The 24,421-nt window shown below is 38.3% G+C and overlaps 2 protein-coding genes across 8 annotated transcripts in view; both read left to right on the top strand.

The window, feature by feature from the left end:
* Positions 1-4,503, top strand: part of LOC112147688 (ETS-related transcription factor Elf-1) — a 13,061-nt gene extending 8,558 nt beyond the window's left edge. For all 3 annotated transcript variants that reach the window (XM_024274234.2, XM_024274235.2, XM_036216405.1), the window contains 2 exons: positions 599-794; positions 2,632-4,503. In XM_024274234.2, the coding sequence (XP_024130002.1) occupies positions 599-794; positions 2,632-3,232 (797 nt within the window). In that variant the 3' untranslated portion in view covers positions 3,233-4,503. The remainder of the gene's footprint in view (positions 1-598; positions 795-2,631) is intronic.
* Positions 4,504-6,083: 1,580 nt separating this feature from the next.
* Positions 6,084-24,421, top strand: part of sugt1 (SGT1 homolog, MIS12 kinetochore complex assembly cochaperone) — a 26,816-nt gene continuing 8,478 nt past the window's right edge. For 3 of the 5 annotated variants that reach the window (XR_002919514.2, XM_024274228.2, XM_024274231.2), the window contains exons 1-10: positions 6,084-6,240; positions 6,330-6,378; positions 7,482-7,572; positions 8,329-8,398; positions 10,326-10,396; positions 12,513-12,566; positions 13,632-13,660; positions 13,861-13,886; positions 14,022-14,118; positions 17,538-17,645. Coding sequence is in view for 4 of the 5 variants with exons in the window: in XM_024274228.2 (XP_024129996.1) it covers positions 6,227-6,240; positions 6,330-6,378; positions 7,482-7,572; positions 8,329-8,398; positions 10,326-10,396; positions 12,513-12,566; positions 13,632-13,660; positions 13,861-13,886; positions 14,022-14,118; positions 17,538-17,645 (609 nt within the window). In the remaining variant the exon portion in view is untranslated. The remainder of the gene's footprint in view (positions 6,241-6,329; positions 6,379-7,481; positions 7,573-8,328; positions 8,399-10,325; positions 10,397-12,512; positions 12,567-13,631; positions 13,661-13,860; positions 13,887-14,021; positions 14,119-17,537; positions 17,646-24,421) is intronic. The other 2 variants (XM_024274229.2, XM_024274230.2) reach the window with 2 other exon arrangements.

The raw sequence follows: 24,421 nt of genomic DNA, 5'->3' as shown, positions 1-24,421 counted from the left end.
TAGACCACAATGCATTGCATTTGAATGGTTTTTCACATTATAAAAAAATCTTATAGTCATTGGATAGTCACAGACTATAACCTTAAGGGGTTAGGGAGTAAACACCTTTTTACAGGCTCTGGTTAACACTTGTATCGCTGCAGCATCACCTGACTGCTCCGATGTTCTGTTCATTCCTCCTCCAGCTCTACCTCTAAAATAAAATATGTCTGCAGATTGAGAAGGGAGGCAGAACTGTGTCAAAGCAACTTCAAATTAGAGTTTTTCAGGCCCACTACCTTTCTTTTTTCAACTACCCTCAATCTTTTGGCTTTTTATGATTGAAGTCATCTGCAAACTGTGGGGCAGGAAGTCAAGAAAACCTGTTATTTGATGTTCATAGCAGCATCATTACATTACAGATGATTTTGAGTCAGCCTTCATTCTGGTACTGTGGCTTAAATAGGATTTTATAAAAAAAAATTTAATCTTGGTGCACAAGATTGATTGTTACACTCTCTGACTAAGAAGAGTTAAATCACAGGAACTGTGAAGAATACCAACTCTCCCATTTCTTATTCGTGCCTTCTTTTCTGATTATGTCTTTGTGTGTGCTCAGGTGGAAACACACTGTACCTGTGGCAGTTCCTGATGGAGCTGCTGCAGGACAGGCAGGTCTGTCCACGCTACATCAAGTGGACCAATCCACAGGAAGGGATCTTCAAGCTGGTCAACTCCAAAGCTGTAGCCAGACTCTGGGGGAAACACAAAAATAAACCAGACATGAATTATGAGACGATGGGAAGAGCACTCAGGTATGACAACCTCGACTTTGTTAAGTGCATTTTCACTTTTCTGAAGAAGTTGATGCATGGAACTGAAAAGACCTCAGCCTTTATTAAAGGAAAAGATTAAGAAGATAGAGAAAACAACATGAGCCATCCACCAATGAAAGTTCAAGCCTTATATTTACTTTTTAAAACAAATATTCAGCTTTTTCTTAAATTAAAACAGTTTTTAAAACTCAACTTTGTAAAATGAGTACATTCGTGCTAATAATCTAATTTTATGAATTTATGCTTCTTATAAGGAACAAAAATGCTACAATTATTCAGTTACTTTAGTCTCTTTGCTTATTGTCTTTTCAAATTAAGCATTTTTTTTATTTTTTGAAAAATTCACATCAGTTTGTTTTAAGGTGAAAACTAGACTATAGATATGATGCTACATTCAGCTCTACAGTATTTTAGCAGGTATTACTTTTTATATTTGTTTATTAATACTTTGATGACTAATTTTACTTTTTTTCTCTGCTAATGCCGTTTCACTGGAGCATCACTTTTGGTTAGTTTTTCAGTTAGTTTTCTGTTTTGTTGATGTGTTTTTAAAACCCAGAAATCGCACACTTCAAAGATTTGAATACTGTAAACGGTGATACACTAGGGCTAAATCGGAGCAACGTATACTAGGAAAACTCAGCCCAAGGCCCTGGCTTTTTATTAGCTTCCCATTTAAACTTGATTGTATAATTCAGAGTCGTGAATGGGGATGTCCCAATCTGGTCCTGATCAGAAATCGGGCCCGATCACAGAGTTTCAGACTATTCTGGTGATGGATTTAATATTTATTTTATCATTATAATGACGATCAGTGCTATATGTTTGAAGCTTATGTTTTCAGTGAAAGTTTGCTTATCGTGAACAGATCACAATATTTTAGTGCTGTAAAGCACCGAAGAATACGGCACTAGTTTGAGCAGGAGGCGCACAAAAACAGTTTGGTATTGAGATTTCCAGGCTTGATTAGGATTTTTTTGTCGGTCTGTCTCAACTCAAACTCAACGATTTTAAAAGAAAGTTGTCATTATTTTAAATAAGGGTTGATGGAGATATGATTCATAGTTGATCGAAAATGTTTAATAGTTCTAAAGGTCCTAAAGCTACAGTCACAAAACTTTCTTAATGACTAATTACCACCTATTTTATTTTAACTATTTTTTCTTGTTGATAGTTGGACTATTTTAGCTTCAGAAATGAAGCTACTTCATAGAAGTGTTCCGTTTAAGTTTTAAATGAGAAAAGAAGGTTAATAAAATAAAAATAGGCGAAAACCTGAATCTGTTGATTAAATTTGATCATTTTTTAAAATGTGTTACTAAAGTATCGGATCGGGACTCGGCATTGGCTGATATTAAAAATAGAATGACTCTGAATCGGATCGGGGCCAAAAAACCTGTGGATCTATAAAGCAGACAGACAGGGTGTTGTTGAAGAATGAACTTTATCTTTGATTGATTTATTGATGGATTTGTAGTAAGTTCCACAACAAAAACAAAGGAAAAAGACAATAAAAATACATAATTAATTGTTTGAAAGGGAGTGAGAAGAAGCAAATGTATATAATCCCACTGCTCAATGTCATTGTAAATACTACGATAAAAGAACATCTCTGAATCAGTGATAAGACTGACATGTTTAAAAACGCACAACTAATCTGAAAGATGGATGGGCCAATGTTTTTTTAAAAAACAGCAGCAATTCATCAAACAGGTTTAACTCTTGCATTTATAAAGGATTCTAAATATTAACATATTAAGATTAGTATTACGATGCTGTCAGTGATTTTCCTGTTTTTATGTTTATATTTGTGCAGGTACTACTACCAGAGAGGCATACTGAATAAGGTGGAAGGCCAGCGCCTCGTTTACCAGTTCACTTCCCTACCAAAAAACATGATTTACATCACAGACGGACACGGCATCAAAGAGGAGGAAGAGGACAATCAAGACAACAGTGGTCATGACGAAAGTGCCAGTGAAAACTCCGACAGTTCAATATGTAGTGACCAATCCGGAGAAGACGATGATGATGACGACGACTCCCCTCCACCCCAGAAGAAAGCTTCTTTCTCCTCAGTCCAAGCCACTCCAGAGAAGCGGACCAGATCGGCTCCCAGGCCTCCAGCTCAGCGCGACACGGTACTGCAGCCCACCAGCTCCAGTTTGATCCAGGAGCAGCACTTGCCCATCGTGTCAGCGGAGATGCTGCGGACATTGCAGAACCTGCAGAAGGTGCAGTCCCTGAAACCGGCGGGTCACTCCTCTGTGTTTAAAACGGCGCAGCTGCTGGGGAGTCTGTACGAGCGACAGGCCGCTGCTGAGGAAACTGCAGAAAGGAGAGGCGCCTCAAAGCTGCCCGATGAAAAGTCAGCGAAAACTCCTCAGCTAGTGCATCTAATGAGCACTGACCAATAGAACAGAGTTTGTTTAAACTCAGAGCATGCAACGTCCATACACTCCAACACAAGCAAACGAGGGAGTTTGACTCGCAGGTCATTTCCTGTTTCAGCACATCATGAAATAAAAATGATTCCAAACATGCATTAAAGGTTTTAAACCAAAAGTCATTGCAGCTAAGCTTGAATTCACATGTATTTTTTTTAATGAAACCTCATCATTTTGCTGATATCCTTAAATAAAACAAGCCAAAATCAGACATGCACTGGAATCCACAGCCTCTCTGCACCTCCTACAGACACGTCTTTAGCTTGCATTTCCGCCGCACTGTCTGGAGATACTGATCTGACGCCCACACTGTGCCCTTCTCTCTGCCTTTGCCTTTTTTCAATTAGTTTTTTTTATATACGTACCGGTGTCACGCTGAATTATTCCTTTGCCTTAAAAGTGGTTTTGCACTAATGTTTTCTCTTCCTTTGAATTTTCCCTCAAAGTGCCTGTAGTCTTCGTCTTGCCTCCTGCTTCCTCCCTTCATGGTAATTAAGGGAAACATTCCATTTTTATTTTTTCTAAGATTATTTTATGTGCAAGTTTTGAAAAGAAGGGAATCACTGTTGTGTCTAGAAGATTTAATGAGCACTGCTGTTGAATGTTTTGTGGATCTGCCTTTTGTTCTTGACAATCACATCAAGTGGTCTTCTGTCCACGTTTTCTCTGATCATTTTATATTCCAAATATATATAACCTTTCTTTATTGCACATTTTTTTTCGTTGCACGTATATAGATCATATGCGGAACTCTAAATCCTCAAATATCTATACATGTTGAATGTTGTACTGTAAATGTGTTCTTGTGCTTTGCTGCCATTTTCTTCCTCAGGTTAAGTACTTCTTTGGTGCTGCAGACTGTGTACTCTTTGCAAGGAGTAACATTTCTGGTTTCTAATTTGAAAATACTTTTGGCTCAGTGTTTACTCTTTTCTCTGATTTTACTCTGGCTCTTGCAAAACCGGCCCGTCAGGCTGGTTCTGTTTGGCCAAACTTGGTTAAGAGATGCTTCTACAGTGATTGTGCCTTTTGCCTGCTGGGAGTTCCTATGCAAAATTCTTCACTTTATTAAGCCATTTTTCTCAGATGCTCCTCCCTTTGACTTATCTGGAGTCTCTTTATGCTGTTGTACTGTTTTTGAGAAGCCCATATTTAATTATGAGCTTGAGATCTTTTTGCTTTGTGTGTGTGTGTTCGCTGTCCAGAAATGGTGTATGAAATAAATTTCTATGTCAAAGGTTTCTCTTTTTTCTTTTCACATTACTATTTGTTGACCATCTTCCGTACGGAAAATGACTATTTTATCATAAGGAATTCATAGAGATGTTGACACTTTTATTTTATTGCTATCCTTCTCTTTCATTTTAGTGTGTAGGGTCCCTGGTAAAGCAATCTACTATATTGATAAATATTTAGCTGCACAAAAATACAGATTGCCATTTTCAAAATCTTATAGACCATTATTTTTGAAAAAAAAAAAATCACACTAAATTTAAGGTTGTGTAATATTTGAGAGATATTTTTTTCAATAAAGTTTAAATAAATTCTCATTCATTTAATTCTTAGAAATACAAAATTGTAGTTCTTTCTTGTTCCACACATCTTTAACATTTTCACTACTAATTTACATAATGTTCAGTTTGGACTTAAGTTAAGTTTTGCATTTCATCTCTATGTTTTTTTCCTTCATGTCAAACAAAAAAATATTGGACCTGCTTTAAAGACCCACTCTGATGAAAAACTGCATTTCAGAGTCTTTCTATATTCAAATTGTATTATATATTTCTATATATTATATATATAGATATATATATATATCTATATATATCTATATATATCAATATTCAAATTCTATAGACAAAGAAAATCTAGTTGAAGCTTGTAGTTGTGATATAGAAAAAACTCACTAAGTGAGCCACAAGCTCTCAGCTTTGATCAATTCTGATCCATCCTCTAGTACGACTATATCTGTCTGAGTCTTCATTTTCCTCATCCTAGCTGCCATCTGAAGAAAATGTAGCTCCATTTTGCTCGCCATTTTTGTTGCGTTAATGTCAGGTTGGGAGTGTACTGTAAGATAGCTGGTGAGGGTGTAAACAGAGGTCTCTCAGCAATAGGCGAGGGAAAGAAGGACAAGGTTGTTCCACGCTCAAAGTCCTACCCACAACTCAGAAGCAAATTTCTAAAGAACTCATGTCGCTCTGCAGAAACTATGTCAGAGATTATTACATCTTTTTAAAAATGTGGCTTAAAAATCACATAATCATAATAAAAAGACCCCTTGGAACAGTTTTACATTTTCTTTGATCAGAATGGGTCTTTAACCCAAAGCAGTGTCTTTGCTAAATGCTGTCCTGATTAATGCTTCAAACACTCCTTAGTCATTCATTTATTTATGTGTTCATCCCTTTGGTCTAAATGTGGTGTAAAATCATCCTAACCATTTATATAGAACATTTTATTTCATTGTAACTAAATAAATGATAACTTTTAATAGAAGTTGAACACTCAGGCCATTTTAAACTTAAGAGTATCAAATAACGTTTTTTTGCTTTTTTTTTAAATGAACGAATGTGTTTTAGGCTAATAATCATCAATAAACGTAATCTTATTGTTCATATTTGTTTTAGTAGTTTTGATGGTAGAAAAAAAAAAAAAATCAAATTAAGACAACTAGCAGTATAATTAGTAAGCCAGATTTTTAAATCAGGAATTTTTTGTTGTTTACTCGTCTGTTTTATTCAACTAAGCTCAGAACAAAATATTTTTATGAAGAACAGAATGTTTTTTAAGTAGTTGTTTACGGATTTTTAAAGTAGGAACCATTAATCATGCTGCCTGTTGGGGGGAGGAGCACCAGCTTGACACCGGATGTTGACAAACCGAAGGTTCCGTTTCTAGTAGCCTCCACATCTAGAAGTTTCCTGCCAGTCTGAAAGTACAACCCGCCAGGTTAGCGCATTCATGGCAGCTGAACGGTCAGTCCCTCTGCGTTTATCCTTTTGTATCTGCTCTGTTGTGTGTTATTTTAGCTTGTTAACGTTTGCTCTCCGTCTCTTGGCTTTAGCAGCTTCCCTGATAGCTTCATTGATGAAGACCCACACAAAGCTCTGGAGGTAAACGTTAGCATTGCTAGCTACACGCAGCCTGGAGGTTGTTTTGATGGAGTTTATCACATTAAAGATAATTTAATGTATTTGGTTTGTTCGTAACAGAACCTGAAATGTGTCGTTAACGTAAATGATGTTACGTCTCGACGTTTGAAGACATTGTAGCTAGCAAGTGTAGCCACGTTACTACAAGCTGAAGTAGTATCTTCTTGAAAATAAAGGTGTAGAAGACACGTTTATTTGTTTGTTTTTTTTCTTTGTCATAACTTTAATGTGTCGTGTAGCACCAACGCAAATATGTTTTTATGTTTTGAAAATGTTTGTAACGTCAAAAACGTGGTATTTTCTAGTGTGTACTGTATCATTTAATTCCCATTAAAATGCGTCGACGGGGTTCTTTTAATCACGATTACACCGGTTTTTGACAAAATAATACTAAAAAACTGTATCGTTTTGTAGAAAAAAGTATGCACTATGGGGCATTAGTTAGTCTGAAGTTGGCCTCAAATTTGTGGGCGGGACTAATGACGCGGAAGTGAGCCTCTGCTGATATCCCATTAAGCCAACAGTTCCGCCCACAAACCAGAATCGTCTTTCAAAGAGCTCCTGCTGCACTGCAGAAAAGACGTCTTAACCCTTCCGCTCTCTTTGGGGTCCAGATGACTCCACCCATATATTGATGTGTGATTCCTTCTATGACAAATGTGGACAAAGGTGGACAGAATTTTCTGTCTGCCATGGACATGAGTGAAACAAAAAAATTAATGATAAAAAAAAAAAAAAGTTCAGCGCACTGTCTTGTGGGGTCCAGATGACCCCACTTTTAATGTAAACAAGCCAAGGACAGCGGAAGGGTTAAAAAACAAGACAGGCTTTTTGATTTTTGGCTAAAAACTGCACAAGCATAGGTAAAAGGCCACAGGGAATGATTTTACTGTAGAAAAATATATGGCTGAGTGGGACTTTAAGCGCATACCTTTGCTTTGTCATTAATTTCTGAAACGTTCAGTTTCTGTCGTGCTGAAATCAGTATCAGAATTAGTATGAAGTCAATTTAATTCCTTCTCTGTTAGCTTTTGTTTATATGTGTATTTTACTTTCACTTTCAGGCACTCAATGAGGCCTTGCAGGGAGAGTCTGACAATGCTGAGTGGTTCTGTCAACGTGCCTATGCCCACATACTTCTAAAGAACTACAGCTGTAAGTTAATGTTCACATCCCAATTTTTACCCCTGATGACTTAAAAAAAAACACATTGATAGTGATCTGTACCATAATTTTGGATGTTGGAGCAAAATCTAAATAATTTAATGAAGGCAAGTTTATCGAAGGGGAACACTGAACTAAAAATATTTTTAAATAAATGCTTTTAAATTGCTTCAGGAAATTCAGACTTACCTGCTGTGACATTGGAAACATTTCTTAAAAAAACCTTTTAACAATAAAAAAAGGAATGTGTTTATGTATTCTCCTTGTTTAAATGGTCTTATTTTACTTAACTTAAATTGGAAAGTAACAAATATAATTCATAAGTACTAGTTGATCTAGATTTTCTGTCTGTTAGGCTGTCTTGGAGAACCAGAATTATACATCTTTGTGTACATTGTAATGTTTTAAACTTTCAGGCAACATTTTTTTTCCATCTTTGGTACTAATTAATTAATTTATTGTTTAACATACTGAACTTTTTCATTATAAGGAAGGCTCCTGTCCTCGATGTAGAATCTTCAACTTTGCTTCATCTTCATCATGTTGAGCACATATAAATATATATGAGGAACAGATAATGTTGGATATTTTGGAGATAAAAGCAGGGAGGAGAGGAGGGACAGTGATTATAATAGTCTAAGAATGCTGATCTTTGAGAAGCTGCTGCATTTTTCTTGAACATGAGTGGGTAATAAGGGTACTGTAAATAGATTTGAATTCTTCTCAATACTTGTGCTTTCTCCACAGGTGCTGTTGAGGATGCTAAGAAAGCTCAGCAGCTAAAGCCCAGTCATCCACTAGCCTTCATGCGAACAGGGTATGTGCATTTTTTCCAAGTATTTACTCAAGCACAGCATATGCTGAAATCTATTGCTGCCTTGTTGTTTGTAAGATAATAATAAGCAAATAGTATTTAGATTTACAGAGGGGGCAAAAAAGTATTTAGTCTCAACCATTAATTGTGCAAGTTCTCCAACTTAAAAAGATGAGAGAGGCCTGTAATTTTCATCATAGGTTTACTTCAACTATGAATCAAAATGGAAAAAAAAAACCCCAGAAAATCACATTTTCTTATTTTTAAAGAATGTGTTTGTAAATTGTGGTGGAAAATAAGTATTTGGTCAAGAACAAAATTTCAGCTCAATGCTTTGTTATATAACCTTTGTTGCCAATGACAGAAGTCAAACGTTTTCCGTAAGTCTTCACAACAAACTGTTGCTGGTATTTTGGTCCATTCCTCCATGCAGATCTCCTCTAGAGCAGTGATGTGTTCGGGCTGTCGCTGGACAACAAAGACTTTCAACTCCCTCCAATGATTTTCTATGGGGTTGAGATCTGGAGACTAGCTTCGCCACTCCAGGACCTTAAAATGATTCTTACAAAGCCATTCCTTCATTACCTGGGCGGTGTGTTTGGGATTGTTTTCATTCTAAAAGTCTAAAAGACCAGCCATGTTTCATCTTCAATGTCCTTGCTGATGGAAGAGGTTTTACTCAAAATCTTACCGTACATGGCCCCATTTATTTATTATTATTCTTACCTTACACAGATCAGTCGTTCTGGTCCCAAACAGCCCCAAAGCATGATGTTTCCACCCCCGTGCTTTACAGTAGGTATGATGTTCTTCAGATGCAACTCAGCATTGGGTTTCCTCCAAAAATCACGAGTAGAGTTCTTTCCAAAAAGTTCTAGTTCGGTTTTATCTGACTATAGGAAATTCTCCCAGTCCTCTTCTGGATCATTGAAATGCTCTCTAGCAAACTTTAAGGACATGCACATGTACTAGCTTTAGCAGGAGGACACGTCTGGCACTGCAGGATGTGTAGTGCGTAACTGGTGGTCGCCTTTGTAACTTTGGTCCCAGCTCTCTGCAGGTCATTCACTAGGTCCTCCGAGTGGTTCTGGGATTTTTGCTCTCCATTCTTGTGATCATTTTGACCCCACAGGGTGAGATTTTGTGGCGAGCCCCAGTTCCAGGGAGATTCTCAGTGGTCTTGTATGTCTTCCATTTCCTAATAATTGATTTCTTCACACCAAGCTGCCTACCTATTACAGATTCAGTCTTCCCAGCTGGTGTAGGTCAATAATTTTGTTTCTGGTGTCTTTAGACAGTTTATTGGTCTTGACTATAGTGGAGTTTGGAGTGTGAGTGTTTGAGGTTGTGGACAGGTGTCTTTAATATGGATAACGAGTTCAAACAGGTGTCATTAATACAGGTAACGAGTGGAGGACAGAGAATCCTCTTACAAAAGAAGTTACTGGAAATCTTGCTTGTTTGTAGGTGACCAAATACAAATTTCCCATCATAATTTAGAAATAAATTCTTTAAAAATCACAAAATTTGATTTTTCTGGATTTTTTTTTCTCATTTTGTCTATCATAGTTGAGGTTTACCTATAACGAAAATTACAGACCTCTCATCTTTTTCAAGTGGGAGAACTTCACAATTGGTGGCTGACTAAATACTTTTTGCCCCACTGTATATATCATCAATCATGAGAAAAATGCTAAAAGAACATGTTAAGAACACAATTTTCTTCAGAATGGGTCTTTAAACTTCTGAACTACGTGATTAAATGCTTTAAAGTTTCCCATTTTGGAAGGAACTTTGGCTTAAGTTAACATTTACGGCTTTGAAAAGGTACATGACCCAAATTCCACGCATCAGAAAGCGTCGCTTTAATTTTCCTGAAATTCTCTGATGAAAGTGCGTGTGGCATGTTGTGTTTTTTGGCCCCCTGCAGAATAGCAGAGTACCACCTGAAACACTATGAGTCAGCGCATGCAGCCTTCACTCAGGGACACCAACTGGATGGTGAGTACAACCAACTTTGGCCTCGAGCAGCGATTCTGTTGGCAGTTATCTACTTTACTCCCCTCAGTAAATAAAATGACACATTAATGTTCTTTAGCTGGAGGGATGTTAGGATTTAAAAACTCTTTTTGTCCCTGAGTGGTGAGTTAAGGCCCATGAGAGCAGCATGTCAAGCGAACATTTTTAACCCTGGAAAAAAAGCTTGTATGGATGAGAACAAATTTATTAGCTGACTTTAACTGCACGACTGCAAAATAAAACAATCAAAATAACTTTTTTTTTTAATTTAAATACTGACATTAATTGTGATCAAGTTTTACTAAAATAATGAATTTTAAATCATATTTTTGCTTGTTTGTGGGTCCGTTTTTGATGGTTTTGGGCCTCACATGCTGCCATTGGGTTTATATAGAGCCAAGCTTTTATTTTGAACAGAAAGATTTAGAATTATGAGCAATTAATAAAGAGATTAAAATAGATGTTTCTGCTGCAACATTAATACCGACAGCACATGTGGATTTGGGAAAATAATAAACAGACTCTCATTTTACAGCAGGTTATTGTGTGACGATAAATTGTAGAAATTCACATTTCACCTATCGTGACCTATATTTACAAATATGAAAAAAACAAGTTACCAATGTATGAGGGAGTACCAAAAATACTGGAAAAACTTATAATATTGGATTTAGCTAATTCAATTTAAGACAAATGATTCCAATTAGCTAAATAATGAAACATTTTTTTATATCATTACTGCAATATTACACAAACAGATAAGTTATAACACCTGGTCTTTAAATGCTCATAAATTAGTTGCCTATAGAAAGTTGCTGACAAGTTCTCAGCACATCTAAGTTAAAGCATTAAAATAGACTCAATAAATGCTAGAGAACGGGTTTTGTTTTTTTAAACACTTTTGCTGTAAATAATGGTTTATTTCAGCCACTATCAGGAACTTGAGTGGGCAATTAAAAAAAAAAAACTTCTTTGAGTTGAAAATTAGCTGCTGCCAACTCTCCCCGTGTGAAAATTGATCAAGAAGCACAAAGAAAATTAGTTTTTCTCCTTAAACCTCTACACATTTGCTCTGGGGTTTTATGACTGTGCCTCAGAGACTGAGAAACTTCTCCAGTAATTTATCAGGCTGGACTTGAACAGTGGATCCATAAGAGCATTTCTACAAATTATTGAATTTAAGAGGGAAAAAAATCTGAATTCATGAAAAAATATATTTAATTTTATTTCAAAGTTGTCATCAATAAAAAATAAGTTTTTTTTTTTATTTTTTAAGCTTAGTTGCCTTAGTTCTCAACAGCAAGTATTTAAAGTACGGTATTATAGCTAAATGTGTGTAAAATTTATGAGCAAATTTAGTTTAAGTTGACAAAGTCAGGATATGATTTAGTTTGAAGATTTGAAACAATTATAAATAGCGGTTTACCCAAAACTTGATTTAAGCTAAAGATAGTGTAACTTCTTATTAGTAGAACAAATTATATAAATATTAAACACACAAAAACACTTTTTCCAAAACAAAAGAAAACCAAACATTTCTTTGGAGTAGCTGGATTTTATAAATAGTATATTTTGTAGTTGAGGCACATTTAAATCTTTTAGAAAGATTTAGACATTTTTTTTGTCAGAAAAAATAACCAAAAATATTGATCTTAGGAACAAGAAGGAAATTGAATTTTTTTTCCTAACAAAGAGCTAATCACACAATACTGAGCAGCCTGTTATTTAAATAGAGATCTGTTTACATGGTGACCTGACAGTTTCACAGACTTTAATGTGGGGAGCTTCATGAATTAATGTGCTCTATTTTAATGTCACTTTGAACTTTTTTGTATTCAGTGACACATCTGTCTTTAACAGTTTTTTTCCCCTCAAAATTAATAGATATATTCACTCACTTCTTAGAAAATTAAGCTTACATTTAAAGAAAAGTGTCTGTTTTTTTAATTCTATTTTTAATTCAAACTTGCAAAATCTGCCGTTTCTTCATGTGCTTTCAAGCATAATCGTTTTTCCATTTAAATGTCAAGTTTTCATTAAAATTAAAGCCTGTCTTTAGTAGAAATTGTTTTTAAAACTGTATATATATTTGTTGTAGTTTCGGACGGTTCGTTCGAGGTCTGGATCAAGAGGTGTGAAGAGATGATGAGTGGTGAGTAGCTCCTTCACTTTGGGGGTGTTATGTAAGCGAGCCTGCAGATGACACACATTTAAGACATGAAATTTGCTTTGAAATGCTCAAATTTTAGTGTCATTCAGTATTTAAGAGTCCCAATTCCAAATAAGTTAGCTTCTTTTTGGAACTTCTGAATTACTTTCTATTTCTTATTCCTTCTATCAGCCGAGAAGGTAAATGGTGCAGTCAGGGAGCAGATCAGCCCATCTGATCAAACAAATGAGAAGTCGCACATCAATGGGTCTACAGTACGCGCTCTCAAGTGTTGGAGGCAGAGCTGTTTAGTTCAATAAAAGATGCTCGCCGTGTCTGGGTGGTGTGTTGCTGCCGATGCCGAGGCCCTCTGGATTAACTCCAGTAAACAAGAGCAGGAGTTTTGACAAACAAGCTTCACACCCGCGTGCACATGTACTCCCATGAGCGGTGTGATTCATCAGAGTTAACGTTACTGATGTTTGAAAGCCCCCGATGAGACCCGACCTCCTCATAAGCCGCTTCAGAGTCGACGCTCGCGAGCGCAATTCACACTCGCTCGCGCGCGGGCGCCTTCATCATCTCTTCTGGTGACAGCATGTTTACCAGCAGCGGTGCAGGGAAAAGCACCTGGTAATTCTATTACATGCAGCACCGAGGGTACACACAAACACTGGCACAAAACTTTTTCAGTCACACGCGCACACGCTTCTTCTCTTCATTTCAAACGTGACCTCATTAAGACAACAGTAACACGCCTCCTATCAACTCGTCTCTCTCCGTGCGCTCTTTATGCACCGAAGTGAGTGAATAATGCATGATAGCATGCTGGTAAACGGCGCTCAGTCTTGCTCACTCTGGGCTCACAGGGCTTTTAATGGGCGTGGATGGACCAGTAAACAAACCGACGGCGAGGCTCGGAGCATGTTTGGAGGCTGAGGGACATCTTCTGCCTCCCCCCGACTTCTCATTCTTATCAGACTTTGCATTAGAAATTATTTTAGAGGCATTCACTTTACCTTTAAGTGTCCATCTGTGGGACCTTTTATTTATTTTTTTGTCTTACAGACAAGGCTGAGAACGGCAGCGTGAAAGCGGTGAGTTCCCGTGGGACGCCACCAGGGGGCAGTGTGGCTCTCTCTCGGTTCACCCCTTTAGCCTTCAAAGCAGAAGCCTTTCAAAGCTGCTTATCTTGATGTGTTTTCTTTCATTCTCCTTTGTGTGCTGTTGCTGTCATGCATTCCTTCCTGGCGGTGTCTTCCTGTCTGTCATCCCATCTGATGGCTGGATGACCCAGCAGGCGCCAGCAGCTGCACCTGTGAAGTAAGCTGCTCATTTTGTAGAGTCTGCCTTTGCGTTCGTTTTACTCCGTTTCTGATTCTGTGTTACAATGGAAGATTTCAGCTCCATAGTGGGAACAAAACATCTGATTTTTGCCACGTATGTGTTTATGTTTAGGCACGACTGGTACCAAACAGAGTCTCAAGTCATCGTTACAGTTATGGTGAAAAACGTACCAAAGGACAGCGTTTCTGTCAACTTCCTGGAAAAAGAGGTTTGAACGCTCTGGAATTTGGTGTTGCTTCAAAAAAAAAAAAAGTCAGTGTTTGCTCTGTGTATGCGAGAATCATTGATGGGTTTGCTCTTGGGTGTTTCCTCAGGGGGGCCCATTAGATGGGTCTCATACACACGCACACACCCACACACACACACGCCCTCCCCAAGGGCCCAACTATGCCTCCAGTGGTGCCTTGTTAACATTACCTCCAAAGTACAGATCTGAGAACAATTTACCCTCCCCAGCTTCTCCAACCTCCTAATTGTCTATAGATGGAAGGCATAACTGATCTTGGATCAGCTGCGGAGCCCTTCAGGGAAAACCCCCCCTCCACCACAACCACCACCACCACCACCCTTTTCTTTATTTTTCCTCCGTCTCTCCCTCTCTCCAAGGCCTAACTGCGAGGCACCCCCAGGGAACAGCTTTGTCTTCTCTAATAGAATAACAAACTGAGTTTACCCCATTTCAAAGGAAAGAGTTCACTCGCTCCAAATAACGCAGTCACTTGTTAAGCTCCCGCCGTCGCGCGGAGGAAGAATAAGTTCATATTTTTCTTGTAAGGTCAACAAACACCAAAGAAATTAAAAATGAGAGACGGTTGCTCTGGTTATTATCTCAGACGGAGGATGCAGAAACTGGATACCTGCAGACACTTTCAACTGGAGGTGATTAAAAGCCTTTGATAGGTTTATGGAATTGGATAAAAGTAACTTTTGCAAACTTTCTAAGCGTTAATCCTTAAATACTATTATTCTGGTTTATTTATGAGCTGTGGATTGCCAGAGACCGTACAAAAGAAAATGATAATAAATCATCTGTATGTAAGAAAAAAGAAAAGATAAACTTTCATTGGTAGAAAACGAGCAAAATAAAGTAAACAAACTTCTTTAGCTCAGAGAACTTCCATCAGAACATATAAATTATGCTAATGAAAAAGATAAGAAATGTTTTTAATAAAAATAATGCAAAAATTTTCCAATGTGCAAATCAGTGGAGGGTAATTAAGCAATGCCCCTATCATCTATGTGCACCATGCTGTTGGTGGCAGTATCATGGTCCGTTATCAAAACGTCATCAACTGGTGGTAATTTATTTAACCTCAGCTAGTTAATTAGCTGATGGATGTTGGTGCAGGTCAATGGAAAAATGGTTGTGTGACAATAGGGATTACCTTAGGATGGTTAAAACTGGTTAGTGGAAATCCTTCTGAAGCAAACTGCAAGGTTTGCCTAAAGACATTTAGGGTGTATTCAGACTGGACACATTTGGTCCGCTTAAAGTGAACCAGGGTTTGATTTCCTCGATAATCTAGAACAAAGTTTCAGTCTGAATATGGGCAAGCAGACCAGGAACCACTCTCAGACCCATCTTTTGAAGTGGTCTGAGTTCGTTTCCAATTGGACTGAACTTTGGTTCACTCTGAGATTCCTCAGTCTGAATACGATTCACTCCGAGTCTGGAACAGTTGAACAAAAACGTCCAACATAGCCGGTTATTAGAGGACAAACGCAGAGCAGCGTTGTTACAGAAACTCATCAAAATGTGGTCGGATGAACACAGCCTCATTAAAACAACTTTTAACGTCATGCCCATTGCTTCTGACACTGTTTTCCCAACAATTTATAAACACTTATCACCGTACTTCATAGCTGTAGCGTCCTCAGTAAACTCCTTGCAGCATCCCTCTGCTGGCTTTAATACAGATGTTTGAAATTGGCCAGCTAAATAAGAAGTTAGAATAAGTAAACTATCTGCAAACTGCAGCACCTCCCTTTTTCTCTTTATGTTTTGACCCCCTCCCTTAACTGTTGGCCAATAAGTGAAGAGATCTTTAGTCACATGGTTTTATTTACAAGTTTTGGTCTCCGGTAGATCCTACTCTGAATACAGACCAAACACAAGGTTTAGGACTCGATCTGGACCAAATTAAACAAATTCGGTATGGAACAAATCATTTTTCCAGTCTGAATACATCCTTAAACTTGGCAGGATGGATGGGGGGTCATTGTGATCAAATCGCACGTGTAGAGCGAGAAACTGTACAAACCAACTGTTTGTTTAGTTTTCTTTGTACATACAAACTTAAAAAAGATTTTAAATGGTATTAAAATCCTAAAATGTACCTTATACAAATCACCTTGTGCTGGAATGGCGTCAATCGCATAATTTTAGAAAAGATAGTCGAAAGAATGTCAACACTGGAGCTAAAGTGTCAAAGAGATATCGAACATTCTGAACAACTTCTCATTTTTAGGGACTCTGAAATTATTGGACACTTAAGATAAGGCGCTGGAAAACACTCAAAATAATGTTGACAATAATAGTTAATACATTTTTTAAGCTTGTAAGCAGTTTATTAATATGGCCTTTGTAGACAATGGTCTAACTTTAGATGATAATGACTCTTGTTAAGTATGTTAATAAACCTTATTTGGCTTATTTTGCTAAAATATTTCTTTTCAATAACCTGTAAACACATTAATTTTTGTTAATGTGTTAATAAAGCTTGTTAAGGAATCTTATAATAAAGAGTTACCAAATGATTCCATAATGACAGTTGTGGAAATGCAACCAAAATGCTAAATCAATATGATTCACAATTTGTTATGCAATAATGTTGCTTTATTTGTTTAAATTTCCTCTAAAAACTGATTTTGTTCAGTCATAAAAAGCCTTTCTTTACTAATTATATTAAAGGTGAACCTTTCTGAAATGAAAGTTTACCTCAAAACTCACTGAAATCTGTTTTTTTGAGAAAAAATGTGCAAGACTTGATTTATGGATTTAAAGAATTAAAACTGATTTTCTGATTAATTAACATTTTCAGAGTCCTAGAATTCACCAGGTTTGAATTCTAAAAGAAGGAGTTGAAACCAGCAGTTATTTTTAACACAAAGACTGGAGCTTTTATGCTTTCCTGCAAAAACACTCTTTACAGCAGGTTGACCTCCATCATTGTATTTTGATGGAAAAGTGCAAAAACCGTGTCGAAACAGAGCCTGCTGAGGTAAAAACACAACCCTGTAAAATAATGTATAGTCAGAAAAATACGATAACCCTTTTCTAGAAGTATGATTATAGGTTAGAAAGCAACACACATCTGAATGACAGTCACTAGGATGTACAACCCCCCCGGTTATCAGTGAGCTGGAGGGGTGCAGGTACACCAGTTTATCAGATGATAATCCCCATGAATAAACTGACACCTTCACCTCCTTTCATTCCTCCTGTTTCCTCAGTTTTTGTGTAGGATAGTAAACTAAAAGCATCAGGTTTTGTGGTTTGTGTGTTCTGTCTTAATTTCCTTGTCCTGAATTCAATAAGTCTTTATAAACATGTCGGTTTTCTCTCCACAGATGAACCTTTGAAGGAGAGAAAAAAAAAGTAATATCTGCTGTCTGTGGTATTTTTAGCTCTCTGCAGAGATGCAGCTGCCATGTGGGGAGAACTTCAACCTCCACCTCCACCTGCTGCACCCCATCATCCCCCAGCAGAGCAGCTTCAAGGTCCTCACCACCAAGGTATCACCCTCAGCTTGGATAAAATGTGCTAATGGGAGCCATCACGCCGCATAAGGAGATTATTGCTGTTACATTAGCAGCTTTACGTATTCCACATCCCGTCTGATCACTCAGTGATCTGACATTTTCGGCGTCTCGGAGAGACTTTTTGGCGAGGGGGGTGTTGAACAACAATCTGGTCACGTTTGAAAGCTTTCAGACCCACCAGATGTGTTTTTTATTTGATTTTTTTTATATATTTGTAAATCTGAAGGTGTGGCGATATGGAGGGATAAAGCTTATGATGCGGAAGGGTTAAGACTTATGGAGTAGGAGAGAAGTCGGGCTGTCTTTGAAGTCGACAGAATCATACCTCATATGTTAGAAAAACATTCCACTTCAGACTAACAGTTACAATTTGTCATAACAAATGCATCAATATCATTGTTTTACGGTGACTTTTTTTCTGCTGTAAGTTCATCTGTGACAAAAATAGACCCGTTTGTGAATTTGATGCTGCTTTGTGCTCAAAAAGAAGGAAAAAAGGCACATTTAAGTTTCTGAACGTCAGTGTAAAGTGATTGAATTTCACAGTGGATGCTGAGAACGTCTTCTAAGCGCTCTCGACAATAAAGGCAGTCAAACATCGCATTTTATCACGCTATAAAGAATATCCCATCGTTAGGATTCATGGAGAAAAAAATTTTACTTACACCAGTTTATTATCAATATAAATACTCATTAATCTTGTTTTGATATATTTAAAACTTTAAAAAAAAGGATAATGATGCGAGAAAAGACTGTTGTGGTGGAAGCTTAAAGTAGCTTACTGAAACTGTGTCTAATCATCACTTAAGTAACCACAGCGGGATCACCGTGGAAATCTCTTCAACACTTTAAGGTAGTGTAAAGTAGGCTAGCACTACCTTTTTAATTCCTTAAAGCTGCTAAAGCTCACTGTAGCCTCAGTAGAAACCAGCAAATCCACGCTGGCTCGGTTCATCTGAGCGGCAAAAGCCCAAATTCACGCAAATCCTCGCTCCCTTTCTCACACTCTCTAAGTTCCTTAACGCTGTTTAAGGTGATTACCGTTCTAATGAGGAGGACGGCCACTTCCTATTTATTTATTTCTTTATTTGACTATAGACTAATTAGTGGGTGTTGCAGACGGGGGTTAATGAATGTGCAGAGTGTGCTGATTCAGGATTCACTGGAAGGATCAAGAGCAGGTTTTTTTTTTTTTTGCTTTAATCATCAAAGAGGTGAATCTGATTTTTAGGGCATTGATCAGCCTGACCTCGTTAATGCTGGAAAACAGCAAACCCTGCCCGACCGCCCAGCCCCAACACACCTCTTCTTTTGAATCTTGTTTACTGTAAATCTTTAGAATCTGCTTCTTTAATAGAAAAAAATTAAGTGTACAACTTCTAAAAAAAGTTCCCATTTAGGTGTTTGAAATGTGTATATTTTTTTCTGGTTTATAAGTCGCAGGAGCCAAAAAATGCATAGTAAAGAAAAGAAATTATATCTAAGTTGCACTTTTTGGAAAAAAAAGTGTAAGATCTCTGAACAAATCATCGAGCCCAGTGTGTTCTGTTTTCACACTAAAGATGATTCACACGTCAAATTTGCATCTGCTGCTGCTTTTTCGACAAATTTTGCTGGTCAACAAGAAATATGGAAAAAAAAAGTGTCTGTGTCTATGTCTGATTTCCCACCCTGATCCTCAACTGCTAAAAATTACCTGTATATGGTCCTGGACTATTCTAGTGCCCTGAATTTTTAAAGCAATTCGGAGAACTTTTTTTTTCAAACATACTTTTTTGTTTAAACAGCAAGTATGACATCATTTAGAAAACAAAAATCTAATCCGTATAATCATTGCACCACGTCTATTTATGTCTCCAACAGATTCTGATGATTAAAATGTTTGTTTATTCTAAATTTGCATTTAAAAACATTTTTATACAGCAGAAATTGTTCAAACACAATGCATTTTGGTCTATATTTGCCAATGTAGTGAGCATCGATGCACACTAGTGTTTGCAAAGACTTCTGGGAGATTTCTTGGGCACTCAATTTTGGAATTGTAGATTACCACAGAAGTACAAAATGGCAAACGCTCTATATAGTGCACTATGTATGTAGTGAGTAGTGAAGGAATTTGGACATATCCAGTATCTTCAAATTTGGACGTTACTACCACTTAATGATGTCATCAATAGTCGCCCATTATCTACGTCAACGCTCGGAAAATGTACAGCAACATTGGATTAATAACATTAAAAATTCTGTCAAAAACACAAAACGCAGATGAGGAGAAGAAATCCCTCATGCTACCGGCAGCCCTAAGTCCCTACGGCTCCTCAAAAAAACACTTTCAGACATCACTACTGCCCTAACAATTGGAGCAACAGAGAGGAGACAGGGAAATAGGGAAGCAATTTGAATTCCGCCTATATTTAATTTACAATACACAGAAGACACGGATGATGTTGAGAGGTTACTGCAGGAGTTCCATCTGAATGACTGCGCTTTCAGCGGTACTTCCACATTTCTGTAACTTAGTTTATTTGCATACTTTCTCGCGTTAGTCAAAGGAAGGAAAACTGAAAACAAAAATAATTTTGTCTTGATGCAAATGAGAAAAATATTAAGCTCAGAAGGAGAACGATCAGATTCTCCATTTTTGTTTTGAACAGCGCTTATTCTTTTAGCAAACACTGATACTCAAACCTACAGTGCCCTCTAGTGGTTTTTGATGGGGGGAGACCGCTAAACTGGCAACCAGTTGTTAGTGAGGAAATGACAAAAATAGGAGCTGATATTTATTTTTAATGAAAACTGTGCAAAAAACGTACTTATGCTCCAAAAAATATGACAATTCTGTCTTTAATGCTTTACTTGATGTCTTTGCTTTTTGGTTTTTCCTTCTCTACCTCTTAGTTATGCCTTCAGTGCAAAGCCGCTCCCTAATGACTTAGACGCTTGGCAAATAACGATGTTGTGACTCTGACTCGCCAACATTTACTTATCAAAGTCCACATTAGGAGAAAGTGAGTTTCTCCGCGTTATCGCAGATAATAATAAGACGGGTGACCTTTATGAAAAATGAAAGAGAGGCTGAGCACACAAACCCCCTTCAGAAGCGTGGAGGGAAAGAGTGAAGGTGGAAACGATACAGATGACTGCAGTGCAACAGATGAGAGGAGTTTTTCTTCTCTCTGGATTTCTTATCTGCTGATAAAAACCTGATGTGTGTTTGTTTGGTTTTTTTTGCATCAAGATTGAATTTTCAGGCTGCAACTTTCTATTTCCTTTTTTGCACTTTATCTGCTGTTACGGTGCAAAAATGAAGATTCAAAACATATGTCCTAAAAGCTCCTTCATGAAGATGCTTTTAAATGCATTTAATGAATATAAGTCAGCGTATAGAAAACACATAAAGGAGCACTGAAAGCTCACAGTTATATTAGTGAAGACGATTGTCGCGCAAGGACACAGAGCGCATTGAAGGAGATGATTTTACTTTTCAGAGAGAGGCGTCTGTAGGAATGAAAGGGCAGCGCCGGGGTCTGAGGGTTGCCGCGTTTATATAACGTTCGGTGTCAAAGAAGCAAAGAGCTGCGGAGAAATGAGTTTTTGTGGCGTTGCATAACCTGACGTCTGTATTGTGTACGGGGCTTGGCTGTGCTGATGAGAAGCTGACCTGCACAGAAGCTGCCCCCTCCAAAGTAACTCATTTTATCACTTTTCCATGGCAACAGCAGACACTGCATACCAAAGGTGCACGTGGGCAGAAGCTTAAACAAGGGCTCAGTCTTCCAGAGAGTGCAGCTGAAGATGGGCTTGGATTCCCCGTTTATTTATTTATTTTTCCACTTTCATCTTCTTCATTTACCTTCCTTGCTTTGTCCCTCTCTGCTCGCTTTTTATAAAGACTCACTTTTGCTTTAAGCTCCACATGATAACCAGCGTTCTAGAGGGTTCAAACTGTCGTCTGTCTCACAAACCCTCACTGTGCTCTGGTCCGGCGGGTTCCTCGGGTGCACATGGCCCCTGCACGCCGACAAGACACAAACCTCTAGGTCGCTGCTTCTTTTCACGGTTTAAAGTGTCAGAAACTCCACAGGTGATTTAAGTAAGGCGTCTTCTTCATGACTGCTTCATTTAATTGTTCTGGAGATATTTCAAAGCCACTGGGAGACGAAGAACCTTCAAGTGAACAACAGCATCAGTTTCTGCGGTTTGGCATGCATAGCTAACAAGCGTTCAGCAATCTCATTGCCCTCGGAGCTGTTGATTCTCAGCAGACTGCATGACTGGTTGCCCCGCACTATCCGCTGTGTTTACGCTTCAGCTCCTCGCCGTCTTTAAAGGCAACTTAGCGGGAGGAGGCTAAGCTGGCGACGGGCGCGCACGCCAGTGCACGCTCCAAAACAGCAATAAACGTGCAGGCTTCAGCGGTAATCTTTGAACACACTTGTGCTGTAGTGTTTTTGCAGCTTGTGTGCCGCAGTCTTCTGTGGCACATTATCGTCAGCGCGACCTCCTCCCCACCCTCCGTCACAACAAACATTCCAACCTCCGGGGTCACCGCGGCGACGGGGAGCCAATTACACACCAGCGTGTTTGATCAGAACGGACGGACGGACGGCGCACACACAAACGCACACAGATTTAAATGCTTCCCTTCATTCAGCTCTAAATTTGTCTCTGTTTGGCGAGTAGTTAGTTGTCTCCCGTCTTTAATTTGCACGCCTGTCAGCCGTTAAGACGGTTTGTGTTTCATTTATTTCCCATTTTGAAAGTTTACTTTGAATTCGAGAGCCTCTGGAGAAATGGGGGGAGGGTGGATAAATATTCCAGACATCAGCGGTGGGGGGTTGTAGACGCATGTGACACAGGACCACTGCCCCTCTGTAAATAGTATGTTTGCGCGTTTATGCTGTCCAGTCCCGGCCGCTGGGGGTTCTGTGGGCGGCGGCCCCTGATTGCGGCTCTGCTGTCACATCCCTTCACAGGCCGTCACTTTGCCTGTCAGGCGGCGGGAAGCGCTCGCATGCAGCGGCCGGCCTGCCACGTCCCCTGAAAGTCAGGGAGCGCAGATGCGGCAGCAGATTAATGTTGCATGACCCAGGAGTACTCACAGATTCTGACAAAAATGGAGGCGCGGCAGACTTCGATTGCGTTTAGCAAAGAATCTCCAAAAAGTTAAGGCCTTATTTTGTCTTTTTAAACATGTCAAATTTTGGTCTATTTTTACTTTCTTTCTTTTGTGGACTCAGACTTTGTCTATTCTAATGGTAAAAACCTCAGCATATGTTCATTTTTATATAAAATAAACAATGTAACAAATTATTTTTTTTTAATATAGGTATCATTTATTTTAGGGGTGTAATGGATCACAAAACTCATGGTTCTGATCGTGTCACGGCTTGGATCAGCTTTCGAATCAGTAAAAAGTAAAAACAAAACAAGGAAAAAAACAAGAAGATAAAAGCCTAAAACTACTTTTTTTTAATGTTTTAAAACATATATTTGAGAAAATGTATATATAGTGCTTCAAAGTATAAATATATACTCACAAATCTTTGAATATCCAATGTCTAAATTACATTTTAAATGAAAAAGTTAAAATTAAACTTTCATTATTTTTTGGTATCAATTGTTTTATTGAAACTGTGGAAACATTTAAATATGTCAAATAATTATCATTATCCGTAGTACATGTGCATATGAGGCACTGCCATGTCCCCTTTTCCTGGCAATTTTTGAACCTTTTGGGTTGCCATACTGCCTTCCCCTGATGGCACATCCCTGTTTCAGGAGTTGCGGCTGCAGGACAGCTGCTGCTGATCTGAACCCAGAAACGGAGATGTGTACCGATGCTTTTATTCAGCTCTTCAAAATAAAAAGCCCAATTTTTTTTCAGTATCCATTTCCTCCATAACTAGTTTGAGAAAGGTTTTTGACAGAAGCTCCTCCCACTTGCGGTGGGAGCTTCAGGTTAACAGACTTTTCTATAACCATCAAGCAGCAACTTTGACACATGTTAAAACAAAGATGGTGTAAAGTACATAAATTTGACTGCATTTACATTCGGTGGGGACAGAAAGTGGATTTTAAAAATGCGCGCACGAGGTACGCAGCGGCAGAGAGGGGAGAGGCGGGATCATCCGAGTAATCGTGAGGGCCGAATCGTGGCTAGTGACCCATACGGATCATGGATTATCCGTGATCCGTTAGAACACTCATTTATTCTGATTGTATCATTGCAGCAATGTTTTGCAAAGTTGATCGGTAGGTAATGTAATGCAGGCTAAAAATGTGTTTGTGAACACGTTTTAGCCCTTCATGTTCGCACTAAACAAGGAGGGAGGGGCTTCTTCTTTTTCTTTTTGTACTGTTTGCCAATGAACATCTGAAGAGACTTGATACCTACCAAATGTCAAAGTGGTGCAAATCTTGTGAATCTTGCCTTGGGCTTTTTCTTTCACAGCTTATGAAAGACTTTGTGATAATATTCTGGGCAGGCACAAACCATAGTTATTAATTATTTGGCTTTTCTGTGAATTAAAGGGGACACAATCTACATCTCACCACCAAATCCAAGTTAATTGGTCAAAGTTTGAACTAGTGTAAGTTTCAGGCTTCCGCGTTTAAAACTCTTGCCAGAGTTTTGAACGCAGAGACCTGAAATGCACATTTACTCGCGTTTACATATACTTTTCATTGGAAGTGGCTACTTGAACATTAGGGGTGTGCCAAAATATCGATATTGCGATATATCGCGA

Source organism: Oryzias melastigma, linkage group LG17 (assembly GCF_002922805.2).
Source record: "Oryzias melastigma strain HK-1 linkage group LG17, ASM292280v2, whole genome shotgun sequence".
In the NCBI taxonomy this organism is placed as follows: Eukaryota; Metazoa; Chordata; class Actinopteri; order Beloniformes; family Adrianichthyidae; genus Oryzias; species Oryzias melastigma.
Note: the sequence above shows the minus strand (reverse complement) of the source record. Positions and strands in the feature narration are given on the sequence as shown.